This window comes from Carcharodon carcharias, chromosome 3 (assembly GCF_017639515.1).
Source record: "Carcharodon carcharias isolate sCarCar2 chromosome 3, sCarCar2.pri, whole genome shotgun sequence".
Classification (NCBI taxonomy): Eukaryota; Metazoa; Chordata; class Chondrichthyes; order Lamniformes; family Lamnidae; genus Carcharodon; species Carcharodon carcharias.
The window spans coordinates 84600988-84616881 of record NC_054469.1 but is presented as its reverse complement, the minus strand read 5'-3'; the positions used below and the strand labels follow the sequence as shown (position 1 = coordinate 84616881).

Sequence of the window (15894 nt, the reverse complement as noted above, 5' to 3'; positions counted from 1 at the left end):
TGTAAAACTGCAACTGGTTCACTAATGCCCTTTTGGAAAGGAAATTTGTTATCCTTGCCCAGTCTGGCTCGTATGTGACTGACATTATGTCCCACATTAACATGGTTGGCTCTTAACTGTCCTCTTAATTGGCCTAGCAAGCTACCCAGTTCCATCAAGCTGATTTGCTGAAGCTCAATGAGAGTGCCTGCCACCAAAACCTCAGGGCAACCATGGGTGGAGAATAAATGTAACTCTGCCAGGAACATTCACAGGCTAAGTATGGATTTACCTTTAAACTAAAGAAGAGGGGCAGGTTAAAAAGGACCAAACGAGAGGATGGAAGAGGATTGAAAACTGTGTGTGATTTCGGGTGCTCCTGTGGCTTTGGATAACTTGTTTATTTTTATCTTTAAGAAATTTTATCAGGCACTGTGAAAATCGCCTCCAACCCGGAGCTCTGTCACTTGCAATCCATTCACTGGGATGACATTTTGGAAACGAGCCAGATGGCTGAATTGTCAGTAGGCTTCACTGCAAGGAATTGTAAGCAAAATGTTAATTTTCATCTACTTTTCTGCAACTGAGAATTAGTTTGAAATAGAAAAGAAACTGATCGTTCATTGTTTTGGTGACATTTTCATTTCATCTTGTAATCTGTATCCATGCTACATATAATATTACCTCTTGAGCAACAGTGAGCAAACTAAAGACATATTTTACTTTTCTAAACTAATTTCAGTTTATATCTTTGTCTTGCATATGGAAATGAATTACATTTGTGTAACCATCTGTAATTGTTTATGACTGCTCAAAATTCTGTCTACTAGCCTTTTCTCTTCATGGAGGATTGCAGAATTACAGGGAACAGTTATTTATATTTTTTTGGTGCTCCTTGTGTTCAGTGCTTTGCAAGGCTTCTGGAGATTGTGCAGGAGGGGGGAAAATGTTTTAAAAGACCATCGGATGTCTCATTGCGCTTTACAGCCAGTTAAGTACATTAATAGTGTAGTCACTGTTGTAAAGTAGGAAACAAGGCAGCCAATTTGAGCACAGGAAGCTTCTACAAACAGCAGTGTGATAAACAGATAATCTGCTTGATGGAGTTGGCTGAGAGATAAATATTGTCCAGGACACTGTGGTTAAGGGCCCTGTTTCTCTTTGAAATAGTGTCATAGGATTTTTTACAGCTACCTGAGAGGGCATATAGCACCTGAACTTAACGCTTTATCCAAAAGATAGGACTTCTGATACTGGAGTGTCAGCTCTGATTTGAGTGCTCAAGTCCTGGTTACGGAGACATGATTGCAAGGTGACCAAAGCTGGGAACTGATATTTCAGGGATACTCGACATTTTGAAAGTATAGGCAAAAAGGAAAAGAGGATGGGCTAGCTCTGTTGTTAAAGCATGAAATCAATACAGTAGTGAGAAATTATTTTGCTTTGGAAGATTAAGGTGGAGAATTGTCTTGGCTGGAAGTAAGAAATAACAGGGGAATGAAATCAATGGCAGGATTAATCAATAGGCCCCCTAACAGTAGCTACACTCTAGGACAGAGTATAACTCAAGAAATAGTGGGGGCCTGCAAGAAAAGTTTTCAATAATCACAGGTGACTTTAATCTTCATGCAGATTGTACAAAACAAATTCGCAAAACTAGCCTTGAGGACGAGTTTGTATCTGGGACAGTTTCTTAGAACAATACATTGTGGAACCAACCAGGGACAGGCTATTTTAGATCTGCTAATATGTAATGATGCAGGATTAATGACTTCATAATAAAGGATCCTCTGTGAGAGTCATCGTAGTATGATAGAATTTCATATTCAGTTGAAGTGTGAGAAACTTTGGTCTGAAACTAATGTCTTAAACTTAAATAAAGGCAATTATAAAGATATGAGGCTAGAACTGGCTATAGTCAACGGGGAAAGAGATTAAAACCTTACAGGTAGATGGTAGACAACTGTCAGCATATTCTCTACAAAGATATATTCCATTCAGAAAGAAAGTCTCTGAAGAGAAGGATGTATCATCCATGGTTAACTAAGCAAAATAGTTGGTATCAAATAGAAATAAAAGATGTACAATACCAGGAAAGGTAAGGCCAGAAGATTGGGAAAATTATAGAAATCAGCTGGGATGACTAACAAAAAAGAGGGAGAAAATAGAGTGACACTAACAAAGAAGAAATATAAAAAAAGATAGTTAAAGCTTCTTTTTTATATACTTTTAGAAGAGAGCAGCTAAAGAAATGTTGGTCCCTTACAGGCTGAGAGATATTGGAAATAGCAGAGACTTTAAACAAATGTTTTGAGCAGTATTTTCATCTCGGAGGCAGGAATCTGGAGACAGGACTAATCTCACTGTCACAATCCGGCTGCATTGCCAGGCTGCCATGAAATAGGATTTTCTGGCAATCATGGCCTCAGTTGGGCTGAGACAGGGCAGAAACAGGATGATGCAGGTTAAAAAGCATTCCCTTTCTCCATTCCCATAAAAACATTGGTCTGATTCTTCCAATCGAATCAGTGGTGAAGGTTGAGCTATATTAGTACTCCAATGGATGCCTGGGATCTCATCCAAGAATACTGCTGAGGCTCGGCTGAATGCCCAGAAATCCATTAGCTTGTTGAAACGCCTGACCCCCAGAGAAAACATTACTTGATTGATTGTTTTGTCTCTCTGATCTATGCTATCAATTGCAGACAATTTATTTTCACAAGATGGAGGTTTCAACTGCCATTGATAAATTAAAGGGTATGGTTGACACATTTATTGGGTTGTCGTAAAAAGGAAATTTTTTAAAGAAAGTGCAAAGTTATCAATTAATGTTTTTTTAAAGTTTTTTTTTAGACATCCTATTATCATTATTGGGCTCATTGGGCAGAATCTTCAGCTTGGCGAGCGGGAGCGGGGCCCGCTTGCTGAAACGTAAAATGACGCACGGTGAGATCGGGCGTGTGTCCCAACGCCACTGCACGTCATTTAGATTTTCAGTTTGGCGGGCATGCAGCCGACTCGGCTGCATGCCCGCTGAACAGCCAAAGGCCTATTAAGGCAATTTAAAAAGCCAATAAAGCAATAAGCTGAGCTGCCCGTCCAACCTTAAGGTTGGCGGACAGGTGAAGAGCCCAGGCGGCCTTCGCATTTTTCATGCACCTCATCCAGGGTTGGGATGAGGTTTCATGAATGTTTTTAAAGTGTTTGAAAAATTTTTAATAAAATTAATGGACATGTCCCAGCTCATGTGACAGTTTCACATGAAGGAACGCATCCTTAAAATATTTTTTTACCTTTATTCAATGTTTTATAAGTGAAAGTAACCTGTGTGCCTCAGGGAGATTTCTGCACTCTTTCGTGTGCATGCGCGAAAGAGCGCACTCCCCGACTCAGGCAAACCCCGCTGCCCAAACAGGGAGCACACAGCACTTCTGGGCATGCGTCACACTGGGTGGACCAATTAAGGCCCGCGCACGTAAAATGGCAGTGCCCAGCCAGTCGGGGGCGTCAGCCTGCGCCCGACGCTGCACAACCTCCCCTCCAACAGGGAGAAAATTCTCCCCATCGTCTCAATACAATGTATAATGGGTGAATGGGAATGGAAGTGCCATTCCTTGGGATGGAGGGCATTGAACTTGCCTGTCAAAAGGTTCCCTCGTGCTGGCTATGGTTTGAGCCTCATGTAGGCTCTGAGGTGCTGTGAACCACGACTCTGAAAAAGTGACTAAACTACATGAAAATCGCAGAGGACCAGGACATGCCTATCCCTGCAGTGGAGCCGGCCAGGTTGGTCGGGCAAGGTGCGGGCTCATGACCCGAACCAGCCCGCATTTTTAAAAGGCACTCCTGAAAATCAGAAGCCCTTGGAATGGGGCCAGCTGTCCAGTAATTGTGACTTGCCAACATTTGTAAAGGACTCCCAAGTCATCCTGACTTTGTGAAAATTCAGCCCTGAGTTGTTGAATATATTGAAGGCTGATTTGGACAAATATTTGAACTATAGGGGAATCAAGGGTTTTGGGGAACAAGCAGAAAAGTGGAATTGAAGCCAAGGTTAGATCAGCCATGATCTTATTGAATGGCGGAGCAGGTCAAGGGGCCGAATGGCCTACTCCTGCTCCTATCCTTATTTTCTTATGTTGTGACTCAGAGACAAGAGTCCTACCAGCTGACCCACACTGGCAATGAGTTCTCAGTTGGTAAAAAAGGGTGAAGGCAAAACTAAGGGCCAGAAAATCCCTGTCCCGTCTTGGTGAGACCCGCCACGAGAGATTCAGTGGCCCAGCCAAAAGTCCATTGACTTTCAGCAGGACCAGATGCTCCCGGTGCTGGGTGGGGCTGGAAAATCTCGCCCAAGCAGCTGAATCCATAGGAAGCTTCTGAATAATGGGAGGAAGACGACAAAATGGAAATACTGAGGAGGGAGAGCCTGGTGGCAGAGACAAAGGGATTTTGAGCATTCACAACTCCTCAGATACTGAAGCAGTCCATATCCAAATGCAGCAAGAACTGGATGATTTCCAGGCTTGTGCTGGCAAGTGGCAAGTAACATTCGCGCCAAACAAGTGCCAGGCAATGACCATCTCCAACAGCAGAAAATCTAACCATCACCCCTTGACATTCGATGGCATTACCATCCCTGAATCCCCCACTACCAGCATCCTGGGAATTACCATTAACCAGAAACTGAACTTAACTAGCCATATAAATACTGTGGCTACAAGAGCAGGTCAGAGGCTCGGAATCCTGCAGTAGATAACTCACTTCCTGACTCCCCAAAACCTGTTCATCATCGACAAGGCACAAGTCAGGAGTGTGACGGAATACTCCCCACTTGCCTGGATGTGTGCAGCTCCCACAACACCCGAGAAGCTTGACACCATCCAGGACAAAGCAGCCCACTTGGTTAGCACCAGTTCCACAAACATTCACTCCCTCCATCACCGACAAACAGTAGCAGCAGGTGTATCATCTACAAGATGCACTGCAGAAACTCACCAGCTCCTTAGGCAGCATCTTCCAAACCCACGAATGTTACCATCTAGAAAGACAAGGGCTGCAGATAGATGGGAACACCACCACCTGGAAGCTCCCCTTCAAGTCACTCACTCTCCTGACTTGGAAATATATCACCGTTTCTTCACTGTCGCTAGGTCAGAACCCTGGAACCCTCCTCACTAACAGCACTGTGGGTGTACCTATACTGCAGGGACTGCAGCAGTTCAAGAGGGCAGCTCACCACCACCACCTCATGGGCAATTAGAGATGGGCAATAAATGCTGGCCTGGCTGGCGACGCCCACATCCCATAAAATTAATTTTAAAAATGTATATTTTTAAATATAAAGGTTTAAATTATTGCTTGCAACAATTTCACACAATTTTTAACACATTCAGGGGACAACAATCCCTGAAGATCGCAATTCTTTAGGATATTAAATCTATTGTTTTCTTTCCTCTTAAACGCTTCCAGAAAATAATTAAATCTAATGTTTTTCCTTCATCTTCAATTATAATACATATACTCTGATTCAACATTTTGGGAGCAAAATGATTAAAGTTTTAATCACCTATTTTAAATTGATTATTTTACTCTTGATCTTTTGGACTAATTTTGTTTTGTAGTTGAGTTCTTTTATCATTATTTCTTTGGTTTACAGGTTCAAAATGTCACACACACTGTCAAAATGAAGCGTGCTGGGGTGAAGGTTTAGAGAACTGTCAGAAATGTAAGTGTTAACTTTTCAGCTGCTAAAGTGATGGTTTGCAATGTCATGTTTAAAAATTAGACCATTCAAGCTGTGGTTTATCACAAGATTGTTCTTGAATCAATGGGTATGCAACTAGTAGCTGTTAAACACTAATCTGTTTAGACACTCGTGCAAGACCTTTCTATAATCTGCCTTCACCCTCGAAAAATGAAACTAAGGCCCCAATTTTAGTGGTCAGCTATTTCTTAAAATTGTACAAGATATCTGCTCTAAGGCAGTTGAGAAATCAAAACTTTCTTATGTCAAGATTTTGCTATTTTGAAGGATATCTTGCCATGTCATGCTAGCAATCTTCTTAGCAAGATCCCAATGCATTTGTAACTTTTTAAACAATTTTGCTTAAACCAAAACTTCAAATGGTACCAGAAATGTAATCTAAAATCTCCAATGATTTGGGCTGCAAAATAGCTTCAATGGAAGAGTTTAGTCATTATTTGTGATAATTAAGGCAGTTGTCATCCAATAAATTTCTGTCTGATATTTCGTAGTTGTCAATGTGACAAACATGAAGCACAGAGAATTAGAGATTACTGCAAAATTCCATAAAAAATGTTACAACTATTGATTCCTTATAATGGAGAGGGATGAAGCTTCTATTGGAGGCAAAACTGAGAACTTTGTTTTCTGCTATTATTTCAAGTCTGAGATGTCTTGCTGCCTTGTCCAGGTTAAAACTAAGGATAACATAGACAGTGTTGTGGTTTAGGCCGCTTGAGTTATGAGGAGGAAAGGAGATTTGCCGGGAATGTGATCCTAGTTTTAAAATGTTGAATGGGTAATGTACTACTAAACACCTTTATCTTAAATTTAACTGGAAATATCACTTCAGTTTAGTTTTTGTAAAACCAAGATAAAAGGCCAAACAGAGTCTTATTGCAGAATGCCACCAAGTTTGAAAAAAGTAAAGAAGACAAGGTAATCAAAAATTAATTAATACTGATGTTGGGTTCTAAAAGCTTGAAGATTTGTAACTGGAGGAAAAGATTGAGGCAAGTATTTCCACAGTTTGGAAGCTCTGCGATCAACTCTTTCAATGAATAGCTGAATGGGCATCTTGCTCAAAGCGAGATTGGAGGTTTCTGAGTTCCTTAATTCACAAAAAAAAATCTTCAGTGAGATGCAGCTGATTATCTGGCTCAGATGAAGTTTGAGACTCATGTATATATCCCATGGCAGCCATCACTAAGGCTGTTGGTTGTCCTGAAGGAGAGATCTGCAGCTTGTGCCAAAACCTTCCACTGCACCAGACGGAAATGAGATGTCACAGGGGGGCCATGGGCCTGACAACCAGGGTAGGGCAGACCCTCGCTTCATCGATACAAACCGGAATCTAAAGCTGGAAGATGTGAGGGGAAGGAGGGAGGTCGTGTTACGGAGAGTGGTAGGAGGCCACCATGTTATGCAGGGTACCTCTCTGTTCGGTGTCATCTCCCTCCGCCTCACTTTCCTCCTCCTCTCTTATCTCCTGCTCCTCCATAGACGAGCTTCCTCCTTCCAGAGTCTCACCATCCTCAAGGTTCATATCTCTCTGGGGTGCCATTTTATGGAGAGCGCAGCGGACCCCCACAATGACTGAGACCCTTGCAAGAGGGTATTGGAGGCAGCACCAGACTGGTCCAGGCACCAGAATAACATCTTGTAAAGCAAAATAGCCTGTTGAATAGGCGGCATTGGTAGTGCTGCCTCTGTCTCGTAGCTCCTGCAGACGGGTAGATAACCAGCTGGTCAACAGATATCCGTTGTACTGTGGGATCCATCCATGCACTTTGGGGTTAGAGTGAAGAACTGGGGCAGCCTGTAGTGTTAGAGGATAAAGTAGTCACTGCAGGAAAGTGGGTGCACGCAGGGAGGAAGCTCTTGTTGTGATTGCAGACCAGTGGGATAGCCTGCTGTTGATTTGCACTGGCCGGGCTTGATGGTTACATGGGTCCCTGCAATGGGAGCAATCCAGAATGGTGGCTAAATCCAATGTCCTTGTGACCCCGTGCCTGTCATTAAATGAATGTGCTCTTCTGCCCACTTGATGTCATACAGACACATGAAATTGGAGCAGAAGTAGGCCCTTCCAGCCTGCATCCAGTAAGATCATAGCTGATCTGTCGTGTTTCGAATTCCACATTCCCCATCTACCTCCGATAACCTTCTGTTCCCTTGCCTAACAAGAATCTATCTACCTCTGTCTTAAAAATATTCAGTGACTCTGCCTCCACCGCCTTCTGAGGCAGAGTGTTCCAAAGTCGCACAATCCTCTAAGGGAAAAAAATTCTTTTCATCTCTGTCCTAAAAGGCCGACCCTTCATTTTAAAACAGAGCCTCGTAGTCCTGGACTCACCTAAAAGAGGAAACATCCTTTCCTCATCCACCTTGTCAATACCGTTCAGGATCTAATATACTTCAATCAAGTCACCCCTCACTCTTCTACACTCCAGTAGAAACAAGCCCAGTCTGTCCAACCTTTCCTCACAAGACAACTCACTCGTTCCAGGTATCAATCTAGTAAACTGCCTCTGAACTGCCTCCAACACATTTACATCCTTCCTTAAATAAGGAGATGAAAACTGCCCACAATATTTGAAATGTGGTCTTACCAATGCCTTGTATAACTGAAGCATAACATCCTTACTTTTATGATCAATTCCTCTTATAATAAAGTATACCATTCCATTCGCTTTCATAACTATTTGCTGCACCTGCACACTAATCACCTTAGAATTCTGCAGCCGTTCTCAGTTTAAGTAGTACTCTGCTTTTTTAATCTTCCAGCCAAAATGAACAACGTCACATTTTCTTACGTTATACTCCATCTGCCAGATTTTTTCCCATTCACTCAACCTATCAATATCTGTCTGCAATCATCTTACGTCCTCTTCACAACATACTTTCCTACCTATATTTGTGTTGTTTGCAAATTTAGCTACCATGCCTTCACTCTCCTCATCTAAGTCATTGATAAAAATTGTAAAGATTCGAGGCTTCAGCACCTGCAGGAATCTGCTTGGCACATCCTGCCAATCAGAAAAGGACCCATTTATGCATACTCTCTGTTTTCTGCCACCCAGCCAATCTTCTATCCATGCTAATGTGTTACCCCTACACCAAGAGCTTTTATTTTCCACAAGAAACTTCGATGTGGCACCTTATCAAATAGCTTCTGGAAATCCAAGTACAGCACATCTACAGGCTCCCCTTTATCCACAGCACATCTTACTCCTTCAAAGAACTCCAATAAATTGATTAAACATGATTTTTCAGAAAACTATGCTAACTCTTCCCAATTACCTTGTGGCCAGAATCTTCCGGTCGCTTTACGAGGGTGGGCCCCACATGCCAATGCGTAAAATGACGTGCGGTGACGTCGGCATGCATCCCAACCTCAGTGCGCGCCATTCTGATCTTCAGTTCGATGGGTACGCACCAGAGTCGGCTGCGCATCCGCCGAACTTTCAAAGGCATGTTAAGGCCATTAAGTAGCTAATTAAACTGATTGTCTGGGCTGCCCTTCCAACCTTAAGGTTGGCAGGCAGATGAAGAACCCAGGTGGCCTTCACATTTCTCATGAAACCTCATCCACGGGCGGGATGAGGTTTCATGAAGGGTTTTATTAATTAAATATAAATTTTAATTAAAATTCATAAACATGTCCCAGCTCATGTGACACTGTCACATGGGGGGACATGTCTGCATAATTTTATTATTTTATTTTAAACATGTTTTGAGCTGAAATTAATCTCCCTGAGGCAGCTCCGAGTTTCTCAAGGAGATTTTTACATTCTTTCACGTACATGTACGAAAGAGCGCAGGCCCCCGCTCTCCCTCCTCACCCCAGCCCGCACAGGTAGCGTTGAGTGCTTCCAGGTGCACTTCACGCTGGGCGGGCCTTAATTGGCCCACCAACAAAAAATGGTGGCACGCCGTGATTGGCTCTGCACCCACTCCTGAACCGCCCGCCCGACAGGGAGAAAATTCTTCCCTGTGTTTCTCTAAGTGCACAGCAGTCACTGCCTTGATGATCGATTCTGACAACTTCCCCATGACAGATGTCAAGCTAACTGGTCTATAGTTTCCTGTTTTTTTCCTCCCTCCCTTTCTCGAATAGAGGGATTATATTTACTACTTTCCAGCCTAATGGAATCTTTCCTGGGAAATTAACACCAGCGCATCTACTACCTCATTAGCCTCCTCTTTTAAGACCCTAGGATGAAATCCATCAGGATCGGGAGACTTGTCAGCCCACAGCTCCATCAGTTTGCTCAATACCATTTCCCTTGTTATTGTAATTTCACCAAGTTCCCCTCTCTTTCACCTTCTGATTTATAGCTCTTAACTGGAATGTTTTTTTGTATCCCCTGTATTGAAGACAGAAGTAAAATATTTATACATTTCATCTGCCATTTCTTTATTATCTATTATTAACTCCCCATTGTCACTCTCTAGAGGACCAACATTTACCTTACTTACTCTTTTCCTGTTTAAATACCTGTAGAAACTCTTGCTATCTGTTTTTACATTTCTAGCTAGCTTCCTCTCATACTCTAATTTCTTTCTCCTGACTAACCTTTTAGTCATTCGCTTTATATTCTGATCAATCATCTATCCTGCCACTCTTCTTTGCAGATTTGTATGGTTTTTCCTTAAGGCTGATGATTTCCTTAACTTCTTCAGCTAACCATGGATGGTGGGTCCTCTGCTTAGAATTTTTCTTTATAGTGGGAATATACTTATTCTGAGTATTCTAAAATATCCCCTTAAATGTCTGCTCCTGCTTCTCTATTAATCCATCCCCTAGCCTAGCATCCCAGTTCATTTCAGCTAGTCAGCAAGTTGCTGACTCTGTCCAGTGCACGGGTGCTGAGTGTCCACTCCCCCTAGCACCTCTGCAGTGTTCAGGGTACTCCCTTACCAAAGTCCATTCCCCCTTTTTGGAGCTGGGGAGATGCCTTGGGGCAACTATGAGTATCTTTAAAGTTCCAGCCTTGACAAGCTCTTAATAAGCTTTTCAACGGTGTTATAATTAACACTTTACATAGGAGTAGAGCAGGATTCTAGTCCCACCTTCCCCCCCACGCTAGTAATTATTGCCAGTATTAGAACTGACATTTTGAAATTGACATGCTGCCTGGCACTGGTATTTTCGGGGGCCCCCACCCCAGCTCCATTTTTGCCTTCAAGGGTATCCTGAATATACAGCCCATAGTGTGTGAGGGCTCTTAACTTCAAGGGGTAAATGATTGATCTTTTGTTGTTTTAATGGAAATTATAAAATCAACACACTCTGAAATAGCTGCAAATAGCTTTTCTGTTAGATAACTAATCTTAGTTTTGTATGTCGGAACCAGTTTTCTGGATATATAAACGTTGCAGCATTTTCATCCGTCTAAGCATTTAGATGTAATAATAAACAGATATCTATAGCTTAAATATGAAATTTAAAATAAGGAAATGCACTTGTACAAGTTATTAATAATGCTAACTGGGAATTATATAAATAAATAATATATGAATGAGCAAATCCCTTTCGGCCTTCATCTCCATCTTCCATCACATCCCGAAATATAATTGACTCTGTCACGGACTGTACCTCACACATTCAAATCAACTGAGTGTAAATTCAGCATAATGTACCTCTCAAAAGGTATTGGGAAAATAATTCTAAAATTATCACTTATTTTCATATTTTCATTATTCAACCTTGAACTGCTACTGTATAAATGCAAGGCATAGAAATGTTGTTGAATGCAGCTGTTAAACAGTTAGCGCACCATCTGGAAGTCACCAATGGCAGCAATGGTTGTTAGGACATCAGCTTCAAGGGCTTATATAAGAATTATATTAATCCATCAGAAGTAATGAAAATGATTTTACCAATCTCTGCCACATTTTCAGTTACAAAGAAAATCTGCGCTCAGCAGTGTTCAGGTCGATGTAGAGGTCCGAACCCCAGTGACTGCTGCCACAATCAGTGTGCTTCTGGATGCACTGGACCTAGAGAATATGATTGTCTGGTAAGAAAGTTAACGATTTGTCACCATTAATTTATAGATTTGAGGAAAGTGTGTTTTCTTATTTCCCTCCTTCCTGGGTGACTGAGATGATTTAAGATGTCATGGGTGTATCAAAGAACTAGCTAACTGCTGTTATCAATCATGATGTTGTTTGTTATCTGTTGCGGGATTTAAATGATCTGTATCAATGTTATTAAGTCCAACTTCTCTTGAAGTATAAAAATGTAATACTGTTTACTGCTGTTTCAAAAGAAGAAAATGTAAACCAGGATATTTCATGATATATGTCCGTTATATATTAGAATATTGAGTTGGTCACAACAAACTGGGGAGAATTCTCCACGCCCGCTGGCATTGGGTGGGTTTGGTGGTGTGAGCAGACAATATGGCGAGAAGGCCAAAAATCTGTTTCACGAAATCGTGAAAACAGTTTGCTATCGTCCTCTTAGCCCGTCGATGGCAGACTGTGTTTCCCGCCATCCGATGTCGGGAACCTCATTGTAATGCATCTGCATATAAGGCCAGCCCACCAGAATCATCCCCACCGCAGCGCCACCCCGCCCCCCCCACCACCACCTCCGCCTGCCCCATTGGATCGTCCACCAAAGTCAGCGGGAAAACACGCCGGCGGAGAACACGTCTTGACAACTGTGATGTCAAGAAGTCAGGACCTATCGCCAGGGCCTTGCTCACATCGCAGACATCTGAGTAGCAGAAGATGCTGGAGCCCGACAGCAACGGGACCCTGTAGGTACGTCCATGGCAGGCTGGTTGGATTCTCATGGGCATGGCTCTGCCGCAAAGCAGCTCATGGAATGTGGAAAGTCACTGTTGAGGGTCTTCTCACAATGGATAATTGTCGCGGGGGTGGAGAGGAAGGTCCAGCTGTATTTGGGAGAGGAAGATGTACCGGGGGCTGGGAGAGCAAGGTCTAGGATCGACTGGGAGAGGCAGAGGTATCAGGTGTGGAGGGCTGAGGTTAAGGGGGGGGAGAACAAAGCTGTCGGAGGAGGGTGTCGGGGGGGTGAGGTTGGGAAGGGGAATGAAGGTGTCGGGTGGGGACATTGTGGGGGGAGGGACTATGGGGAGGGGGGTAAAGGGGAGAAGGCAACTAGCAGGTGGATGTAAGGGGGGGTGGAAAGTGTAAAGAAAAGACTTTGGAGGGGGGATGGTGTGCGGAGAGGGGAAGGAGTCCAGGGGGAGGAAGGAGTCCGGTGGGAGGAAGGAGTGCAGAGAGAGGTGGGAGTCCGGGGGGAGGGAGGAGTGTGGAGAGGTGAAGAATGAGGGTGGAGGAAGAAGTAAGAGGGGAGGAAGGAGTGTGGAGAGAGGAGGGATTAAGTGTGGAGGAAGAAATAAGGGTGAGGGAAGGGCTAAGGTGGGGGCAGTCCGGGGGGAGGAAAGAGTTCCAAGGGGGACACAGAGTCCAGAGGGGTGATGTCCAGACGAATGTGCGGGGTCGGGCTTTGATGAGTCCATGACTGCTTCCTGGGGAGCTAACTGATGATGGGCATGGTGCAAGGAAATGGCGAGAATGACTGAGGGTAGAGTGAGCTGGTAAGATGAGAGGGTGAGGGTTGACAGTATCATTAGAAGGGACAACGAGGGTGGTTGGTGGGGATTGGGAGACAGATACAGATGCTGGGGGTGGGAGGGAGGAGGTAGGGGAGTTTAATGTGGATGGGGTTGGGACCTTCAGGAAGGAAGCAAACGTGCACATTCACTTGGACATCCCTGAAAGAAAAGGGTTGTGGCTGGTAGGTCACAGAGGGGAAGTGGAAGGTGATGCAGGTGGTGGGAGAAAGGAAATGGGTGACTGGGGGAGGGGAAAGGACAGGGGAGTGAAAGAAAAACTGTATTACCACCATGCTGGCTAATTTGAAAGTGAAACAAGGGTCGTGATGGGCGAGACCACGTGCTGCATGGGAGTGTGATCAGTGGGTGGGTGGAGATGCAGGGCAGCTCAGATGGACAACTGAAAGCAAACCCCAGCAAGCAGCATTGAAAATGATCAGGGCATTAAGATGACTGTGACATGGGAAGGAAAACACACACACACACACACACACACACACACACACACGCCTCCCTCCAGAATCCCTCATAGGTTGGCTGCGTGCAGCTGAATGCTAGTGGGGGTGGATGCACTGGAGTACACACAAAGGCTGAAAGACACCATTACATGTTATTCAGTGAAAGTGAATATATTGCCAGATTGTAAAGTGGCAAAATGTGTTCACAAATGCATCCAACTGTAATCAGAATTTCTTAACATTTGAATATCTTAGACTTCTAGTTGCTGCCCTGACATCTGCAGCAAGGGTGGAGACAGCCTGTGTAATGATTGGCCCTGTTGCCTCTGACGACTTTGGCTTTGGTCCTCTGGAGATCTGAGGCCTTGGGGGTCCCAGCTCTGGACCAGCTGCTCCCTCTGTGGTGACAGAGGATGAGGTTGAGGGGGTCACAGGCAAAGTAGACTTGGAGGGAAAGGACAGCCTCTGAAATTCCTGAGTGGATAACCCAGGGGTGTCCAGCTGCCGCTCCTCCTTCCTTCGGGTACCTTGGGGGCCCAGCCTGATTCCTTGAGGGGAAGGAGCACCTGGGAGGACGTCAAGGTGCTCCTTCAGCGGTTCATCATCTGACTTGACCTCACAGATGTTTGTTCCCCAGCAGCCTCCAAGTACTGAGCAGCTGGGCTGAACCTGCGTCCTCCTATTGCAGACACGTGTCCGTGCGATGACCACCAGATTGTGAACCCAAGCCTGCTCTAGATCTAGGTGCCACCCAAGTGTGTGTCCCTGCGCTGTTGCAGGGTGTGGGTAAGCGCTGTGACAAGTTTTCCAGGCTGCTTATTTCCAGCTCTTCAATGGAGGATGGGTCCTCTTGACTGGAGGTGAGGATGTGGATGGAGCTGAGGGACTGACTGGCTGAGGGTGTTGGCTGCTTGTAAGAGCTCCATGTGAACCAAAGCAGAGTTAATTGTGTATGGCAGCAGAGTCAAAAGCAGGGGAGAGAGTGCTCACATTTGCGTTGAGAGATGGATGATGGGATGCAGGATTCTCACGAGGGTGTTCACCGCCGACCTCACCATCACCGCAGGCACGCTCCACACCTTCACTAGTCAGCACGATGGCACGCTCCCAAGAGTGAATGAGGGGCCTAACGTGGGCCACTCCACCCCCTGGCTGGAACCTCTCCCTGATGATGTGAGCCAGCTTCTCCTGCATGAAAAGAGATGGAGAGAGTGAGCAGGACACATGGCACTGCAGGGAATGTTTGTGTGGTGACCAGGGACATGGATAGGATGGGGATGCAAGTTCCAGAGGATATGAGTCTGAGGAAGATGTGAAGGTATCTGTGAGAGGTAGTGCTATTGTCCCTTGAGGTGTGAGATCCCTGTGGATGTGTGATGGGTTTGTGAGTGTGAGTTGAGAGTGATGAGAAGAATGACTGACCCTGTCAGAACGGAGGAGATCATTCATTGTCTTGCTGCACTGGGTGACTGTCCTCTTTTGCAGGGTGTTGGTGCTGACCACCTCTGCCACTGCCTCCCAAACCGGATCGGTGATGTTGCTGCCCATCCCGCAGCCAGAGCAGAGGAAGAGGCCATCACGGCGAGCCTCCATGGCATCCAAAAGGTGCTCAAGGGATGCATCATTAAAGTGGGGGGCTGCAGCCTTCTTGTCTTTCGGGGTCATGTCTTCCATGCAGGGCTGGGCTGGAAGCACTGAGATGTGTGCGTACAGCTGGCCTTTAAATATGGCACCTGGCGTGATGAAGCAGCGAGGTGATGGTATGGTGGGCAAATGAGAGCCTGCCTGCCTTTGAACAGTGTATTTGCTGGGAATGCACGATTAATGCAGTGGGTTTGGAATGATACAGCGTGAAAAGCTGCCATTGTGGCCGGTAGGTAAAACGTCGTTTTTTTCCACTCGCTACCGCACTTAGTGCAAATCTGGGACGATTCCACCCAACGTCTCAAAATGCATTGAAAACTCTGATATTAGTCTTTGTGAATGGGAAAATATATTTTAAAAGTGCTAACTTTTACCTGCAGCATCAGTTACATCTGTAGCTGTTGCCAAGATTGTAATATATGTCTGTCACATAGCGTTAGGTATTCTTATGTGGGCAGCAGTCCTGGCT

The 15894-nt window shown here is 44.7% G+C and overlaps 1 protein-coding gene across 4 annotated transcripts in view; it reads left to right on the top strand.

The window, feature by feature from the left end:
• The window catches only part of egfra (epidermal growth factor receptor a (erythroblastic leukemia viral (v-erb-b) oncogene homolog, avian)), a 359425-nt gene that overhangs the window by 208714 nt on the left and 134817 nt on the right, over positions 1-15894 (top strand). For all 4 annotated transcript variants that reach the window (XM_041183261.1, XM_041183260.1, XM_041183263.1 and 1 more), the window contains 3 exons: positions 397-525; positions 5639-5707; positions 11633-11751. In XM_041183261.1, coding sequence (XP_041039195.1) covers positions 397-525; positions 5639-5707; positions 11633-11751 — 317 coding nt within the window. The remainder of the gene's footprint in view (positions 1-396; positions 526-5638; positions 5708-11632; positions 11752-15894) is intronic.